The sequence below is a fragment of the Chlorocebus sabaeus genome, chromosome 4 (genome assembly GCF_047675955.1).
Source record: "Chlorocebus sabaeus isolate Y175 chromosome 4, mChlSab1.0.hap1, whole genome shotgun sequence".
Taxonomy (NCBI): domain Eukaryota; kingdom Metazoa; phylum Chordata; class Mammalia; order Primates; family Cercopithecidae; genus Chlorocebus; species Chlorocebus sabaeus.
In genome coordinates, this window is record NC_132907.1 from 67547463 (window position 1) to 67567413 (window position 19951).

Here is a 19951-nt window from a genome sequence, read left to right on the forward strand (position 1 = left end):
ACAAAATTCTTCCTTATTTATTCTGTTGCTCAAGTTTTTCCAACTTTGGTCACTGTGAATGGTTCCAAACTTTCCCTTTAGAAAACTTCCATCAATGTAGCAGCTTTGTTTTGTTGAGTGTGTGTGTGTGTGTGTGTGTGTGTGTGTTAAGCACTGCTTTAATTTCTGACATTATGAGATGCTCCAAATTCATCATGGATTTCCTTCTCTAATCTTAGCCATTTTTTGAAGGATCCTGATTCATTTTGATGGAAAATGGTATTAGACACTAAGAGCTAGATTATAGATGAGTTCATTAGTACCGGGTGACATTGCTTTTAGACCATCTCAGCTCACAGAGTAAATAATATATATGTGTATTTACTAACTTGTGTAAATATACATATCTATAAATATTTCAAAATGTAGCCATCTATATCTATATTAAAATAAATGATTTTACATCGATGTCTTCAACTCATTTATTACCACATGGATCCTGGTAACCACCTCTTGGTTATCTGTAAATTCCCATACCAAAAATAAGAAACCTGAATCCCAACATCTGCCAACTACTTACTTAATTGTTCAGTTCCAGTATACAAATAGAGCAGCATGAGAATTGTCAACGCATGCTTTTGCGGAAAACAACTTTCTTAATTAAAGTCCAGTGCCTCTGTGTAATTTCCTTTCCATTTAGTCTTAGAAACTCCACTCAACTTTGGAAAGTTACTTAGGCCAGCATGTTTTCCTCCCACTCTCTTCACTGAGGTTGTTTCATACATTTATAATATGGTTAGATTATCTTGTTTCAGCCTGAATTCTTTCCTGAAGCCATCTTTTCAGCTCCTACCTACTCAGTGATTTTTTCTTTTAATTTGTATACGTTAAGGTTCACTCATAATAAGCCTTTATATAAAGTTCTGTGGGTTTTGGTAAACGCATGGTGTCATGCATCTACTATTGCAGTATTACACACAATAGTGTCACTGACCAAAATGTCGCCTTTGCTTCACCTGTTCATCCTTCTTGTCTTTTCAAACCACTGGAAACCACTCATGTTTTACTATATCAAAAGTTTTGCCTATTGTAGAATGTCATATAATTTAAATGATTCAGTATGTAGCCTTTTCAGACAAGATGTTCTCATTTAGCATTTTGAATTGAAATTTCCTTTTGTCTTTGTGTGACTTGGTAGCTCATTTCGTTTAATTACTGAGTAATGTTCAATTATAGGAATCTATCACAATCTGTTTATCTATTCATCTATTAAAAAAATCTAGGTTTTTTTCCACCAATTTTTGGAGATTAAGAATAAAGGTTTAATATGTAGGTTTTCCTGTGGACATTATTTTTCAATCAAGGGTATATGTAAGTGTGATTCCTATGTTTTATGGTTTACCAGAAAGCTTAACTGGGGCTTAAGTTGTTCCAGCTTTGGTCACTGTGATTGATTCATCCTATATCCCTTTAAAATACCCACATCAATATAGTATCTTTGTTTTGTTGAGTGTATGAGTGTGTAGAATCTTTCAAAGAGTTTTCCAAAGTGGCAGTACCATTTTGCATTCTCATCAGCAACGAAAGAGTTACTGCCACTCCATATCCATGATAGCATTTGAGATTCTCAATTTTTGGATTTTCACCGTTCAAACATAATAGGTATGTCATAGCATCCTGTTTTAATTTGCAATTCACTAACTGCAAATCTTTTGAAACATTTTTATGCTTATTTGTTATATGTATATCTTCTTTGATAAGGTGTCTTTGCAGAACTTTTGTTGATATTTTTGTATTCTTATTGTAGAGTTTTCAGTGTTCTTTGTATATTTTAGATAAAAGTCCTTATCAGATATATGTTACAAATATTTTCTTCCAGTCTGCCTTATCTTTCCATTCTCTTAACACTGTTTTACACAAAAAAACAGGTTTTCAATTTTAATAGAATCTGTGTTATCAATTTTTTTTAATGAACCATACTTTTGGTGTTGTATCTAAAATTCATCGTCAGACCCAAGATACTTTTGGCATTTGGAGTTTTTTCTAAAACTTACTGCCAAACCCAAGGTCACTAAGATATTCTTCAACATTTTCTTCAAGAAATTTTGTAATATTTGTATCTGCATCATAAAGCAAAGGATAGGATTTGTTTCCTGTGAAGACAAAGTCCTTTTGTCCTCTGGAAAAGCCTTCTACACAGTTGGAAAATAAATAAAATTTGTAATTTTAGATTTATAACTAGGATCCATTTTGTATTACTTCAAGTGAAAAGTAAAAGCTCTCTGGATATATTTCTTTTCTTTTCTTTTTCTTTTTCTTTTTTTTCTTTTTTTTTTTTGCATATTGATGCCCAGTGTTTTTAGCACCATTTGTTGAGAAGATTATTCTTTCTGCATTGAATTGCCTTTGTCCATTTGTCAAATGAGAGTTGACAATATTTGTGTGGGTCTAATTCTGGTCTCTATTCTACTCAATGACCCTATCATCTGTTCTTTCAGCAATACCATGCTATCATGATTACTGTAACTATATAGTAAGTTTGGAAATTATTTTTCTCTGTTTTTATTCATAACACTTGGTAATATTTGCCATTAAATTTATTGCTTGTTTTTCTTCTGTCACCATCTCTATTGAATAAGAGTCTCTGTTTAACTCACTGCTATCTTTGTGTGAAGAGAAGAAGTCATTGCATATGGCATGATTTGTATCAACTTTGGAGAATGAATATTATAGCTCATGTGTATTTATTTTTCCTTTTTTTTTTTTTTTTTTTTGACAGAGTCTTGCCCTGTCACCAGGCTAGAGGGCAGTGACACAATCACAGCTCACTGCAACCTCTGCTTCCTGGGTTCAGGTGATTCCCTTGCCTCAGCCTCCCGAGTAGCTGGAACCACAGGTGCACACCACCACACCCAGCTAATATTTGTATTTTTAGTAGAGACAGGGTTTCACCATGTTGGCCAGGATGGTCTCGATCTCCTGGCCTCGTGATCCTCCCACCTTGGCTTCCCAAAGTGCTGGGATTACAGGCGTGAACCACCGCGCCTGGCCTCATGTATATTTTTAAAAGATGTAGATACATATCTTATTTTGTTCCCATTTTTAATAACTTTGTAATATATTAATGATATTGACTCATTCATCATAAAATCTTCTGTAATCTTAAGGGAAGGCCATTCAGACGGTAGGATGTGGTGAAACTGAACACTTCTGTCTTTTACATCAGCTTATTTGCTCCTTCCTTTGTAAAGCTTTATTTTCCTCCGATTTTCTATGGGTTCACAGACCCCAATCTGTTGTGTATAGAAGCCCTGTTGGTCATTGGTTGTTTCTTATTGCTCAAAGGCAAGTGTTAACACATGGACTTGTGCTTATATGCTGGGTGTGGAATGCCCTTGGCTTTATTGTAGTCCAATTTCATGCTCCATGTTACATCTTTTGGCATACCAACTTTAAAACCTTTTCTACAGTTTCTACTATTTAAAAACATTAACCGACCGGGCGCAGTGGCTCAATCCTGTAATCCCAGCATTTTGGTAAATTGAGGAGGGCAGATCACGAGGTCAAGAGATCGAGACCATCCTGGCTAACACGGTGAAACCCCGTCTCTACTAAAAATACAAAAATTAGCTGGGTGTGGTGGCGGGCACCTGTAGCCCCAGCTACTCGGGGGTCTGAGGCAGGAGGATCACTTGAACCCAGGAGGCAGAAGTTGTGGTGAGCTGAGACCACACCACAGCACTCCAGCCTGGTGACAGAGCGGATCTCATCTCAAAAAACAAAACAAAACAAAACAAAACAAAAAACAAACAAACAAAAAAACACAAAAAAACATTTGTCTGTGATAATAACAAATTCTACTTGCTCCACCACTAATACCTTTTAGCCAAAAATCTTAAACATGTCAGGACCATAGACAGTTTTCTCCTAACTGTTGTTTTTCCATCTCTGACACTGATTAGAATGATTTGCTCATAAGGTATATGTCCAAGTTAAAAGATATCCAATATTATATCACTCTCCATTTTCTGTTTTTTCTTTGTGCTGTTTTATTCTAAGGCTGTATTAATTCAATAGATATAATAGTATCTTGGCCATCTCCAAGACAGACATCTTTGCAGTGGAAGACCATATACAATTTTTGGGTTCCCTTGTTTCTCATTCAAGGGGTCAATCCAATATTGTCAGAAAAATTGCTTACCTCTGTCCTTTAAATTGAAAGTGGACTTGTTTATATATATATAAATATATATGTGTATATATATATGTGTAGACACACACACACATGTTTACACACACACACGTATCTCTGAAAGTAATTGATCCTTGTTTATTAAACTAGCTCCAACATCACTGTAGACAACAGTTAATTTTCTCATATTCTGGCAATGGGTTGTTTTTGAATCTTTATATTCTATCATTTCATATATTCTATACGTATCATTATATTTAATAATATATGATGTTATTATTTTTATTTTGATAGAGGATTAGCAAAAGCTCATTCAAGAGCTTCTTTTCTGATACTAGATTTTTTGCCTTAGGGAAGGCATGAAGCTGAATTTTTAAAGCTGGACATTTGATGGTGATAGTCATCAAGGATTGCTTATATGAAGGGGCAGGTCATATTTCATTTGTCTAATTCTGTTTTCTTTAAACTAATTTTACACCATTAATTTGGATAAAGATAGTATACCAAATTGCATGCCAGTAGTTGGGCACAGAGTTCTTAAAAAATCAGTAAATGGTTTTAAAAAGCTTATCTATGTCTATATCTATAGAGGTATCTATATCAATTTTATCTATACATATAGATATAGATAGCTATATAGATCTATATATAGATATCTATAGATATAAATATAGATATCCATACGGATATATCTATATCTTTATATAAATCTATATAGATATATAGACGATAGATACAGATATAGATATTAAGCTTAACAAACTAATGATTAAATATGTATGCATTTATACATGTGCACATATATGGTTATATAACAAATGTAACCACTGTTAATTAATAAGAAAAAAATAAATTTAAGCATATATCCCTCAAAGTTATTTGATTGTAGATGATACCTCATTTTAGTGTTACTTATATTTATAGACTGTGTTCTTTATATATGTGTTATTTGCTTACCTAAGCTGTCAAAGCTTGTCTCCTCAAATGGTATGAGAGACAAAACAGAATATTGGAAAAATCACAGGAATCTAGGAATCAAACAACATATGTATGACATTTTCCAAAACCACAAAATTATTGGGTGATGAGAAATAATTTGTTTCATCCATCCAAACGTCAGAAATATCATTTGAAAAAATATTTAAATTATATGACCGTATCACACAGTTTTGTTTTGTTTTGCATTTTCAAGATCAATAGATTAATGTATGTTGAAGTTCATTATTGATCAAAATAGTATTATAATATTAAAATTAATCACAAACACTTGAGTTATTTGTACATTTCATCTGAGAAACTTTGTCTGAAGAACAAGATTAGAATAATTAAAATATCTGAGTTAAAACTTCTACAACTGTGTATGTATAGCTATAGAGAGGACAAAGCACATAATTTAATTTTAGATGTGTATTTTATATGCTGAAAATCCTATTTAAATACAGTAATGCACCTTTTTTTGACATACAAATATTTAATAGACATTTTTCTCAAATATAATTGGAATATAATTAAGAGAGTAAAGGAATAATAAGGAAACTATTTTCAGTTTTTAAAGTTAACAAGATTCGAGTGAGTTCCCTGATTACAAAATCAAAGTTGAACCACATTTAAAACATTGTACTTTATAGTACATCTGATAGTATTTATTTATCAACAAAAATGTTATTAAAATGCAAAGCATTTAATGCTGACAAATAATTAGGCATAGAAAACTTAGTAATCAGCTTTTTCCTATTGAATAATAATATGAAGAGTTTTTAATAAATCCCACAGGATAAAAAGTTTGCTATCTTTAAAATAAAAATACAACAGAAAATCCTTTTGGGTGTGCACTTTTGTCCAAAAGCAGAGGAATGTACAGGTGTTAAATTGGCCCCAAGAGAGTTGCACTGATGTTCCCTAAATGAGAAATAAATTCAGAAAGAATTATGAGAAAAATAAAGAAGATATACCATCAAACGACTATAAAGTTGAAGCAAACATTTTGTAATTTATACCAATCATGTGAAGTTTATACAGAATCTCATGCTATGCAAATTTTTATGAGAATTACTCTACCTTGCTGCAGATTTTATCCCATTTGTTAGGGGGAAAAAAAAAACCTGAATGTTTTCTAAAGTCCTATTTTCTCCCAGTTCAACTCTTTCTATTTCTCTATCAGTCTGTTTACGCACTGGAATGTTAAGCCAATGTCATACATGATCCCAGGCTCAAATTAGTAATTATTTATATTAGGTATTAATAAGTTAACCAATTAATTTTGCAAATACATATTAAGTGCAGTCTGCATGTCAATAACTTTCATGCAGGACACAATAATTAGCAAATTATTTACCACTCTATGTGTTACATTTAGACTAGTGGAAAAAGTCAATAAGCATGTAATCTATTAAATGAAAGAAATAATAAAAGTTGTGGTAAATCATGTGAAGGAAATGAATGGATGGTATAACAGAAAGCAATAGAGACTAAAACGGGGTAAGCTATTTTTCAAAAGGTTATTCAGAGACTTCCTCCGAAACAGAATATAATATAAAACTGAAGTAATGAGGAGATGGCTATGGATGAGCAAGATAAGATAGATCCAGGTCAGAGCATGAATAAAAGCAAGAAGTCCATGAGTTGGGCAAGTGCTTAAAGCACATGGGAGGTCTTCAGGTGGGCGCACATGGAGCAGTATCACTTTGTTCTAGTCAGTCCATGCTGCCATATCAAGATACCACAGACTAAGTGGCTTAAACAACAAATTTTTGTTTCTGACAATTCTGGAAACTGGGAAACCCAAGATCAAAGCACCAGTAGGTCTGCTGTCTGATGAGAGCACTCTTCCTTGTTTGCAGACAACCATTTTCTCATTGTATCTTCACATAGCCAAGAAAGAGAGAGAAAAAAAGAAAAGCTCAGGTACCTTCATGTCCTTCTAAGGGGATTAATTTCATCATTAGAGGCTCCACTCGCATGATCTAATCTAACCCTAGTATCTCCTAAAGACCCCACCTCCTAATACTATCAGTTTGGGAGTTAAGATTTTAGCATATGAATTTTCATGGGCCACATATATTTAGTCTATAATATTCCACCCTAGTTCCCCCCAAATTCATGTCCTTTTCACATATAAAACACATTCATTTCATCCCAAGAGTCCCCAAAGTCTATACTTACTCCAGTATCGACTCTATAAAGTCCAAAATCTCATCTAATATCATGTAAATAAGATATGGATGAGACGCAGGTATTATTTATCCAGAGTAAAATTTTTCTCTGCATATGAACCAGTGATTACAAGCAAGCAATGTACTCTCAAAATACAGTAATGTGATAAGCAATGATAAGATAAATATTCTTATTCTAAAAGGGAGGAATAGGAAAGAATGAAAGGATGACAGGTGCAAAGAAAGTTTAAAACCCAACAAGGCAAACTCCATGAGATCCTAAGCCTTGAGAATAATTCTCTTTGGCTTAGTGCTCTGCAGTCCAAGTCCACTGGGGCAGTAGCCTCACTTTCTGAACCTCCTGGCATAGCAGTCCCATCCCCATGGTTATGAGTGACCACCCCCACCCTGAAACCCTATGAAAAAACCATCTGGCATGTTGAAAGTGAGGCAATGGTCCCGCCTTTGAAACCAACAAACATACCTGAATTATCTTTGGAGTCATTCTTCTCTTGTCTTGAATAATAGTTCTTTTTTTTTTTTTCTTTTTTTTTTTTTTTTTTGCAGCTGAATAGCTGTATAGAGCTGGCCTATACAATCCAAGAAATCCATCAACCTTCTTTCATTCCTTCCCATATCCTTCTTCTTCAGTTCAAACTGGCAGCTTTCTTCCTGGGGTGTCATACTAAATCTATGGTTCACATCCCTACTAAGACCTTTATCAAAAGACACTTAGCCACACCTTCAGTAGTCTCTCTCAAACATTTTCTCATTTTTGTAACATGAAGAGCCTGAAAATGTTTCAAATCTTTAAACTTTGCTTCATTCTTGCTAAACAATTCCATTTTAAGTCACTTTTGTGTCTCACATTTTACTATAAGCATTCAAGGGAAGCCAAGATGCTCCTTCAACACTTTTCTTAGAAATCTCTTTAGCTGTGTATTCTATTTCACTGCTCCCAAATTTTACATTCTGTAAAACACTAGAACATAAACACAATTTAGCCAAGTACTTTTCTACTTTATAACAAGGATACCCTTTTCTCAAGTTTCCAATAACATGTTCCCCGTTTCCATCTGGAAGTTCACTAGAATGGCATTTACTGTCCATATTTCTATCAACATTCTGTTCTATGTTACCACGTTATTTAGATATTCTTTTTTTGTTTGTTTGTTTTTGAGTCGGAATTTCACCCTTGCTGCTCAGGCTGGAGTGCAATGGCATGATCTCGGCTCACTGCAACTTCCTCTTCCTGTGTTCAAGTGATTCTCCTGCCTTAGCCTCCCGAGTAGCTGGGATTACAGGCATGCGCCACTATGCCAGGCTAATTTTGTATTTTTAGTAGAGACAGGGTTTCTCCATGTTGATCAGGCTGGTCTCGAACTCTTGACCTCAGATGATCCACCTGCCTGAGCCTTCTAATGTGCTAGGGTTACAGGCTTCAGCCACCACGCCCGGCCATTATTTAGATATTCTTCAAGAAGATTAAGCATTTCTCGATTGTTCTCTTTTCGTTCTGTGACCTCACCAGAATCATCCTCAATGATCTATTCACAGCAATGCAGACTTTTTCTAGCATGCACCTTAAAACTCCCTCAGCCTTTACCTATTATTACCCAGTTCCAAAGCCACTTCCACATTTTTAGATATTTGTTGTAGTAGCAAACCCCTTCTGGTACTAATCTTAGTTTGTGCTGCTATAACAAATTATGGTTTACTAGGTGGCTTATAAACAGCAGACATTTATTTTCACAGTGCTGAAGCCTGGGAAGTCTAACATCAAGCAAGGCATGGCAGATTTAGTGTCTGGTGAGGGTCAGTTTCCTGGTTCATAGATGGCCATTGTTCTGCTGTGTCTTCACATGGTCAAAAGGCAAGAGAACCCTCTCATGTCTCTTACAAGGGCACCATCTCATTCATAAGAGCTCTACCTCTATGACATAATCAACTCCCAGTGGCTCCATTCGTATTATTATCACCTTGAGCAGGGTCCCTCAACCCCCAGTCTGCAGACCAGTACTGGTCCATGGTCTGTTAGGGACCAGGCTGCACAGCAGGAGGTGAGCAGCAGGCATGAGAGCATTACCACTTGAGCTCTGCCTCTTGTGAGATCAGCAGCAGCATTCGATTCCCATTGGAGTGCAAACCCTATTGTGAGCTGCGCATGCGAGGGATCTAGGTTGTGTGCCGCTTATGTGAATCCAATGCCTGATGATACATACATACATTTGTACATATGCGTTTATATATTTATCTGTATATGTATCCATATGTATATGCAATATATATATGTGTGCATACGTATTCAAGTTATAGTATAAAATCATTAGAACCACTTTGCTCCCTATTTTTAATTATGCCCAAATGGTGTTAGTGATAGAGGTATAAAAATTACTTCTTTATTTTGACCAAGAATAAGAAAAGAATGGATTCTTTATTTTTCCAATAGATCTGCTTTTCTCCTGATATAAATGACACTAAAGAAATCACTCAGTCATCCACCTAGTTCATAAATAATCTAGAAGTTATACATTATATTTATTTTTTCTTCACCCCCCATAACCAATATATAAGATGATATTATGTATGTTTTTGAATATCTACATATGTGAATTAGATCCACATATTAGGTCTGATATCCCAGAAACAAAACCTGAGACAAGGGTTTGTGTGATATTGATTGGTTGAAAATTTTGTTTCAGGTAAGGAATTGCAGGATTAATTGGAGTAATAGGACACGGATGGAAAAGAAGCCAAACAAAGGCATCAAAGTCCCAGCTTCATTACGATTCTGTAGGAAAGCTCTAGAATGTAAATAGTATGTTGGGTTTCATACTTTGGCACCTGTTACATACTGGCAATGGGATATTTTAGATGTTTGTAAACTTGGAGGCACATTAGGTATCCTGTGCATGTGGACAAAGTGGTTCCAGTAGCCAAGGGAAGTTGTTCAAACACAGTTGCAGGTGCAGATCATTAGAAGCAAAAGCATAGAAAAAATGTAGTGTATGTAGTGTGGGTGTGTGGCCACATTAAAGGATGAAAGGGAATCTGAGCAGTGTTTCAGTGTCTTCTTCAAACCACTTCTCTATAGGCCTTCATCATCTCTTACTGGACTAGAGTAATAGGCCCTAACTGATCTCTCTCTTAACCAAATCCCTTTCCTGCCCTCTAACCTATTTTCTAGTCTGTGCCAGATTGATCTTTTCTAAACATGTCATGTTAAAATCTTCCAACTGCTTTCAGTCGCACCAAAAATGAATGAGAATTTCTTGCTGTAGTTTATAAACGCCTGTGGGATCCTAGCACCTTCCTGAGTCTATTGCTCCATCTAAAAAAACTAGATTGTTCTGCTCAAAGGCCTATGTTCTACACCAAATAGGCATCATAGTTAGAACTGACCCCAGGAAATAAAGAATACCCTTTGATTTCTCTGGCAAGGCTTATAAGCAAGGTCAATGATCAAACAAATTCTACCAGTGGGAAGAAACCAGGGTAAACAGTGTGGTCAACGAAGGAATTTGTTGTATTTCATCAAAATAAGATAACAGTTATCCTTGAGATTCTCTGACCGTTCATTTTCCACTACAGCATCATTGAGCTACAAAACAGGGGGTGTATTCTGGGCCAGTGACCACTAGGTGTTACTCCTCCATTACACATTTTTCTAAGCATTATTTAACATTGTAAATTTCTGATATCTAATTCAGGGTTTTATATTGGCTGTGGTCAAATTTACCAATTATTCCATAGTTTACAGGATTACAAATAGCCACATAAAGGCTGATGATAATAACCATAACCTGAGATTTTGGCATTGAAAAATGGTGTAATTTTGGATTATTGTAATTCTGGAGCTTAATCATATGTATGTATTAAGAGCAGCATATATTTGTAACCATATGTTTGTATTAAGAGCTAAGAGTGACCAATTTTTAAAATAATAGATATGGAAATTAAGGTACATAGATGTGTTGGACAGAATCTGTAGCTCTGGACCATAGCAAGAATCTATAATACCACCTGTCGCTTACCATTCTCCTTTCTGCTGAGTTGGACCCATATCTCTATGCCTATAGTAGGGGCAAACATGCTTGATGATGACAATGATAATGATGATGCTTGTGATGATCATGATGATAATGCTAATATGCTGAGTTGTGTGCTAGCACTGTGCTAACTCTTCTACAGGCATTGTCTTATATTAAAAATGGTGCTTAAGACTGTATATCTGAAACCTGGTTCTAATACTTATTACCTGTATGATTTTTGTCATGCTACTTAAATTCATCATGCCTCAGATTTGCTATCCTCAAAATAAAATAAGTCATTGTAATGTACAAGACTATTACTTTGTATTGATAAAAGTTTAAAATACAATTAACACCACCACTTTGTGGATCGGTACCAATTAAGACCATATTTCGGTATTCAAAAATATCACAGCTAGTAAGGCAAAAATCCAAGCTAGATCCTTATATTTGACCTTTATACCTTGTTATTCCCATTACTGAATTCATAGATGGTTAGTCCAACACTGGGTTTCTGGCTTAAATCAGGTAAATGGGAGCCCATTCCCAGGATTTTTAAAACTCCAATTAGAAAAGACTATCAGTTGCTTTCTGAAATTGAAGATTTCAAATCTGAGTTCAGGAGATATTATCACTCACACAATTTATTCAGGTTGAGGAGGTTTAGTCAGGGTGAGAGATAAAATGAGAGAGAGAGAGAGAGAGAGAGAGAGAAGAGCAAAAGAATATAATACTCAAGCCCCTAATTCTAATTTTCATAATAAGGAAATGCCCAAGTGCTTCTTTGCTCCTTTTATTATTTTCTTTTCCACACTTAATTTGATTTTATAACCCAATGACATTTTTGCCTACTAGTTTGAGATTAGTTTCCATTGCTTAATAGATCATAGCCATTATCATCTTACATCTTCTAAATTAAATATCATACAAATTAAAACCAATTTGATGACAAATAAAACTAATTCTGAAATATCAAATGAACTATGACCCTCATACAAGAATAATCAACTTATTATATTAACAGGGAGATATTATTTCAAAATTCTGGATCAGATTATTCTATACATAACATGCGTTATCTAATTTTGCAATACCAACTTTGTATGCTAATTTTTTTCTTATTATTTTGGAAAATAAATTTGTTCTTAATTACCATGTAAAATGTTTTTATTTAGAGCATGTACTCCTCAGTCTCAAATAAGTTTGAGTGTCCTACTAGATTAATTGTTGGAAAAATAGTTATTGATTGGAAAAGATCGACATGATGCTAAATATTGTAAGACACAATCCTAAGTATATTAGGTACCATATAATTTGCCTTGAGGCAACATTTCAACCTGATGGAGGAGAAGGATTATAAAGAGGAAGATAGGGGGCAGAGTAGAAAAACCGTTTACTAAAAATGATGGATTATGGGAAGTTCTCTTTAAAATATGTAATTTCATATATGTATGTATATGCTAATATTCTACTTTTATTAGTCTTAAGGACTATGGAACATTTGCTGTGATAATTTGTATACTGTAGAGCTTATTTTTCAAAATATTTAGTGTTTTAAATTACAAAAATATTAATACGTATCTGATTGTTTTATAGTAATCTTAAATTAGCTGCTAAATTCCTGCTTAGTCTACTTGAGCTATGTATGTCTTTCCACTTATCTATGTGGTAAATGAGTTTTTCATGACTGTTCACTGATGTAGAAATATAATGTACATATAGTACATAAGAAAATTTAAATAATGTCTGGAATAAGTTTTTCAGTATACACGTTCTGGGAAAGTGAAACTCAAGCTAATACAGCCATTTTTTTCTCCTTACTCTCTAGGAAAAACAAACAATACATTGAATTTGACAACCAGCTGAAGTTGCAGATAATGAGGACTTACCATTGTATACCATTACTCATCTGGACCTATATGTTCCATACAGTTGATACCATCCTATTACAAGAAAAACCTAACAGTTATTTATCAAGCAAAAAGATAGTGGGTCTGACAAAAGATGATGGCAAAATGCTACGTCGCACCAAGCGTGGCTGGATGTGGAATCAGTTCTTCTTATTGGAAGAGTACACAGGTACTGACACACAATATGTAGGCAAGGTAAGAATTTTTGTATGAGAAATCTAAAAGCTGAAAGTGACAGCTATTTATTTTTTACAGCAACTTTTCACATCACTAGTGATTATTAAAAATATTTAACTATGTTCAGAAGGTGTGACATTGCAAATTATTTTAGTGGGGAAGAACAAGGAACCATATTTGGATTCTAAATGTAAATCAATATCAATAATAAGCATAAACTACTAAGTCATATGTGGATGGATGTGATTCATTATTAATCAGCTAGATATTATTTAATCATATGTGTATTATCTAAATAAAACTCTCCTTGAAATCTGTTGATAAATAGTTTATCATCGTTAGGAATAGTATACTGTGCCTGAGAAATAAAGTACTTCTAGATGTTTCTATTTCTTAATATCAGCTAGAGTGAGCTTCCTGCTTGTAATCTAGACGAAAATGTTTAAGGCAGAAGGATAAAGTCAAGATTAAAAAAAGGAGAAAGAAGACACTATCTTTAAGAAGATATGCTTCTGTGTTAGCAGAAGCAAAGTTGCTCATTAGCAATCAGAAGCACACAATAATAGAGAATATGTAACTCCCTTCTTGTGTTCAATTTGGAGGAAGCAGATTCATTGCCTCTCTTTCATTGGTGTTTAGAGACTTCTTTTTCTTTAGCTCATTATCTCTCTTATTTTCTTTCTTTAGTGGCATGACCTTTCTGACATCCATAATTTTCTATATATCTATCATCCTTTTCCTTACCAATCACATTCATACTATTATAAACTCAGGACAATTCATTTGTTAAGTATAATTATTCCCAATTTACACCCGTTGCTGAGGTATGTTAAAATTTTTACAACAAAACAAACAGTTTTAAATGCTAGCAGTCTACAGAACATAATTTTTTTTTTTTTTTTGAGTCATGTCATATATGTACTTGGAGGGACTGTAATGGTTTGCGTATTGTTTGATTCACTGACAACACCAGGCACATAAATTAGATCAGGCCAAAAATGAAAAAAAAAAAAAAAAAAAAGAAAAACACCCAAGTACCTAATATCACAAATGTCATGCTTGTACCTTTTAAAACAGGAATACATTTGCTCTGTGAAATTGCCAAAATTTTGATCTAATTCTTCCTTGCGTGTGTGGGCCAATCAAATGCAGCCTCCTTTATCAGAAGCCTATTATTTTCTCTTCTTTTGAAATTTATCTTTTCTGATTCCATAGGTCATGCTCATTCCACCCCATTCAGTTCGCTTGCTGGTTCCTTTTTGCCTGTTATTTCTTCTCAGGTTGGTCATATGGCATCCTCAGGCAACCCTCATTTAACAACACTTTTCACACTACAGTTAATAACTAACATCAGGAAATTCAAGTTCAGCAAGCAAATGTTTTTTGTCTAAGGACGTGAAATTGCCTTATGTTTCTCCAAGGAAGTGTATAAAGGACACACTGAGGTCACAGGGCCTTACAGACACAGTTTTATCCTTGGAGATTCACAAATACAGAAGAATAGCCACAGATAAAAGAGATGCTCATAATCTTAAGGCAGTTAAGGCTCTACAGCAAGCATTTATTTTATGCTGAAAACAAAAATACTTCCCCTAAAAATTGAGTGTACATTAATTAATTTCTAAATTGACCACCATTCCTGCTCTCACATTTTTAATATACATTATGGTTTAAAATTTTGTGCACAATCATGCTTCCTTTTTAATTAATTCCATAATCTGTCATAAACAATTATGAAATATCCATGCATAGTTTTGTTTAATTACTTTTCATAATTTTTTTTTTCATTTGTGTTGGAAAAATGACATTTTGGATTTATGCATGGACAAGTTAGGGTGTGTGATTTTTTTGCCAATTTATTCTTGACAACCGGGTTATGAACCACAAATGGAACACTCATTATAATATGAGATGTTTGGAGAAAATAAACACAATGAAACCAAAACCACCTGTCAACTATTTCTGTGTTTCCAATAGCTACTATGTATATGAAATAGACACCTCAGCAAAATAAAACACTTTTATTACTTTCTATAGAAAAAATAAAACTCTTTGTTTTTTTTTTTAATAGGGACTTATCTAGGATATGCCATTACCACGTAGCTAGTTCATTATAAAAGTGGGCTAGATTTCAACCACATCTTAGCTTTTACTAAGTTATTAAGGGCATTTACTCTCATTATCCTGCTTTTCTGGCTTTTGACATCACTATTTATTTGCATATATAGTGGCTGACTGGACCCTTAACTCTAAACTTAGTCAAACATATGAATTCTGATAAAGACTTAACTTCTTGAGCGTCTCGCAGATTGTCTTTGACCATAATGCTTCTGGTCTCCCCGGGTAGACCTCAATCTAGTCTTCCAGGATCCACTGCATTGGTAGCACATCCCGTAAAGAAAAGGCCTGTCGTATTCACCCTGCGCCAGAATTGGGAAGGGCTAAGTAGCTTCTAATGGGAAGAAATCTCCATGGTTTCTTTATAGTTTTATGGAAGCTAGGTATCATAGAAAATATGAATTTACAAGTGCTGTAAAATTGCATAAAATTGGGAAGACATATTTTTAGAGGTTAAAAACTGGGTTTGATCCTGAATTGAGAGAAAGCAGTTTTAGAAAAATAAAGTAGTGCAGCAAAATTTAATAAATTATATACGTGTATACACACAAACATGCAACTTACAAGATTTAGTCTTAATTGTGACACGCAGTAACTATTGTAATTTAGAAGTTGTTTAAACTTGCCAACCCTCAGATTCTTGTTGGGTTAATTTACATTGTCATTAAGATTTCTTTAATTCCAAATTTCTGGTCTTTTCTAAGATTTTGGAGAGGGCTGTCATTAGGGACAAAAAGAGCCAGAAAATTTTTGTGACTATGTGCATCCGGACAAATCTAAGAGGGTGGAATTGCATGTATATAGCACAATAAAGAAAAAAAGAGGCTAGTCTAATAGTATAAAGTTAGACCTTCACTGTGAAAAGTCCAGAATTCTAGGATGGGTTTTGTTTTTTTACATATAGCATGAAATGTAAATAATCTGTTAAAAGCCTTTGTACAAATCAGTTATGAGGGGAGCACAGAACTGAAATAATCAGTTTTCTTTCATTGTTCAGGATGGATTAGAAGAGTAAGAACGTGAATTAAGATAATTTTAATAAGGCAATACTGCAGAATTGTTATGGCATTTTGGACATTTGAAATATAGGACAGAAAAGTCAGAAATGTTGGAATATATAGCAAGTTTTTGTTTTTTGCAATAATGCAATTTGATATTTGGTTGATCATTCTTGACTGAAACTATCAGAAATTTACTAATATTGTTTTATATAATAAGGAAAACTTTGTATCATTACCCAAGAAGAAAACAAAGTCATAATAATTGTCATCTAGCTTCTCTATAACTTGAATAGGCACGTGTGACTGAATTATTTAGGTAGAATCGTAATACTGCTCAAGAGAGAAATTAAACTAACAAGAAGCACAGCAAATGTCCCTACTATTCTTTTAGAGAATCTTTATAACACTTTAGTTTGTTATACATAAGTTCAAAGTCCAGAATAATCCCTGCTTATCATGGATCAATAATCATTAACTATATCCCAATTAGTATTGAGAATTGAATAGAATTTACCTATTTGATTTTTAATATCTAGTTGTTAAATCACATTTATTTTATGAAGAGAAACCCAATACTCAGACAAAGAAGACATGGTATTTATTTTTTAAAAGGAATAAAACAATGTTTATTTTTCACAATTGTGAAAATTCATTTAATAAATTGGAATATCAACTTAATTGACCATTCCATTTTAATTTAAAAATATGTATTTAGCACTTGCTTTGTGCAGAGCAAGGAACATGGAGCTAACGAGCCACCTGTAGGTAGCCACTATTAAATAAGGTACCTTTGTCACAGAGTTACCTCTCAAGTCTTTATAATTTTAATTTAGAAACTTTTATTATCCCATTCTGAAATCATGAGTGTAATAATAGAATCTAGAGTGGAAAGGGATTTTAACATAGATTGAACTCTGTCTTCATGGTTACAATTGGTTTATATGTTACCTAAAGCATTGGAAAACACAATTAACAAAAGAAAAATTGGTAGGAGTCTGCTTTATATTTGATGATGTATCAAAAGGTGGAGTGACACTCACATTTACTGGTTTGTACACTAAATATTAATATATAGCTGAAGTAGATATAAAATAATGGACTTGAATAGGTTATTTTTTCTTATGCTTTTCAGGTATGGCAGTTTGAGGTGTACAAGTAACTGATGGAATATAAACTAAAAACAGAAATAAACTCTCAAATTTATTTAAAGAGTTTTGATGAGTTGTTATAGTATATCACAATGTTTTCCAGAATCTAAGTAAAATATGTTGATGAAAGTTTGTAAGTATCATTACTTATGGTGCAGTACATGGAGTAGTTGCTTTTGATTTGTAAATACATTATATTCCAAAATTATCTTTATGCATTAGTTGTTTATAACTCAAAACACACAAAAAATTAAACATTATGATAAGACTTTAAGGACAGCATACTGAGGCATGTTTAGCTCTGAGTTCTATAAAAACTCACTGTTAACATATAGCTCCATCTTTTAATTTTCACTGCTAATAATTTATAATCACTTTGCTGGACATCTGCTTTAGCACACTAAACTTATCTTTTCCTTGACTTTATTTATACTTTTTTTTTTTAATGATCAGAAGCAGTTTACACAATATCTCTTGAATAATCCCAATCTGTAGCACAAAAATACCTCTAAAAAATTAATTGAAATTCACTTAAGTTGAATTCAAAGTGTCCGTTAGTATTCTTGCAAATTCCAGCCTATGTTCTATTACCCTATAACTTTGTAACCTGAGTTCTAGTCAACATGATATTTCTTCTTTCATACACCTGACCTTTTTTTCATTACGTCCACAGTCCCCTTCCCAGGGTGTATCTTACCCACTTCTTCATAATCTCATATCTGTTTTTTGTTGTTGTTGTTATTCACTCTATGTTCTACCACAACTTCTGTGCACAATCTTACATAAAACCCATTTCATTTTCCCTGGCTGAAATTATCCTTCAAAACTATGAGATCCTCTCTTAAAATCTTATTCATAGGCCAGGTACGGTGGTTCACACCTGCAATCCTAACACTTTGGGAGGTGGAGGCGGGTAAATCATGAGGTCAGGAGTTTGAGACCAGCCTTGGCAAGATGGTGAAACCCCATCTCTACCATAAAAAATACAAGTATTAGCCAGGCGTGGTGTTGGTGCCTGTAATCCTAGCTACTCGGAAGGCTGAGGCAGGAGAATTGCTTGAACCCAGGAAGCAGAGGTTGCAGTGAGCCAAGGTCGCGCCACTGGTCTCTAGCCTGGGTGACAGAGCAAAATTCCATCTCAGAAAAAAAACCAATCTTATTCATAGCACAAGTTCAATTATTTGGATATATCTTCTATGTTTTCTCCTAGATTCTGTGACATTTGGGCTTTGAGTCTGTGTTGGATTTATTTTCTTTTCCCCAATTTTTGACATCATAGGTTTACTCAAAATTAATAGTCAGCTACTATTTTAAAAATCTTTCTTCTTTATTAATCTGAATCCTGAGAAATTGGCCTTATGAAAAATAGAAAAAGTGGAGAAAATTTTACAGAAATATATTCCCTTTTTCTGACAAATGGTACATCAAAGCCAAACTTCCTTCGTTGTTCTTCCAATTCCTTTCCTATACTTCCATTATATTAGAGGTTTCTCATGACTGTGAAACCATTTAAAAATATTAATTGTGGTGGAAAATGGTTCTTCATATGGCTACCAAGTTGTATGTTTATTTCTTTTTTTACACTTCCACCACTAATTTCAGTGTTTTTGAACTACTTCTAATATTCCAACATACTCTTCCTCATCTTCTAAACTTGCACATGATCAAATGCACCTTTATATACTCATCAACAAGGGAGGAAGGAGGAAGGAAGGGAGGAAGGAAAACAGGAAGGGTGGGAGGGAGGGAAAAACTTGCAGATGATCGAATCCACCCTTATATACTCATCAGGAAGGATGGGACGGAGGGAGGGAAAGAACAAATGTCAGAAGTGACATTACCTTCAGCAGGGTATGGAGAGAGGGATGGGGAAAACTCTTTACATACAAGGCCATAAATTATGATGATTATGATGTCACTATAAAAGCAGTATGTGCTCCCTGTTAAAAACCAGGAACATAAAATTTAAAAATAATTTTAAAAAGTCTAAGATACTTATAATGATATCACTAAGACAAGGGTAAGTTGTCTAAATATTTTTCTACCTATTTATTGGTTTTATTTTTAACACTGTTGATTTTCTATTGTTTTCATACCTTTTTATCTTGCTTTTCTCTATCAATTCTATGTTTTGGCCTATTGTTAAAATGTTAGTATTAGCCATGTCATATTATGTCATGTATAAAATCATAAAAAATTAAAATTTTTCCACATATTTTGTTTAGATTCGCTCTGGTTTTATA

General features: G+C 33.8%; 1 protein-coding gene across 1 annotated transcript in view; it reads left to right on the forward strand.

Moving 5' to 3' along the window:
- CDH9 (cadherin 9) overlaps nt 1–19951 on the forward strand; it is a 166469-nt gene that overhangs the window by 36177 nt on the left and 110341 nt on the right. The window contains exon 2 of the mRNA XM_007961266.3: nt 13183–13459. Within this exon, the coding sequence (XP_007959457.2) occupies nt 13232–13459 (228 nt within the window). The 5' untranslated portion in view covers nt 13183–13231. The remainder of the gene's footprint in view (nt 1–13182; nt 13460–19951) is intronic.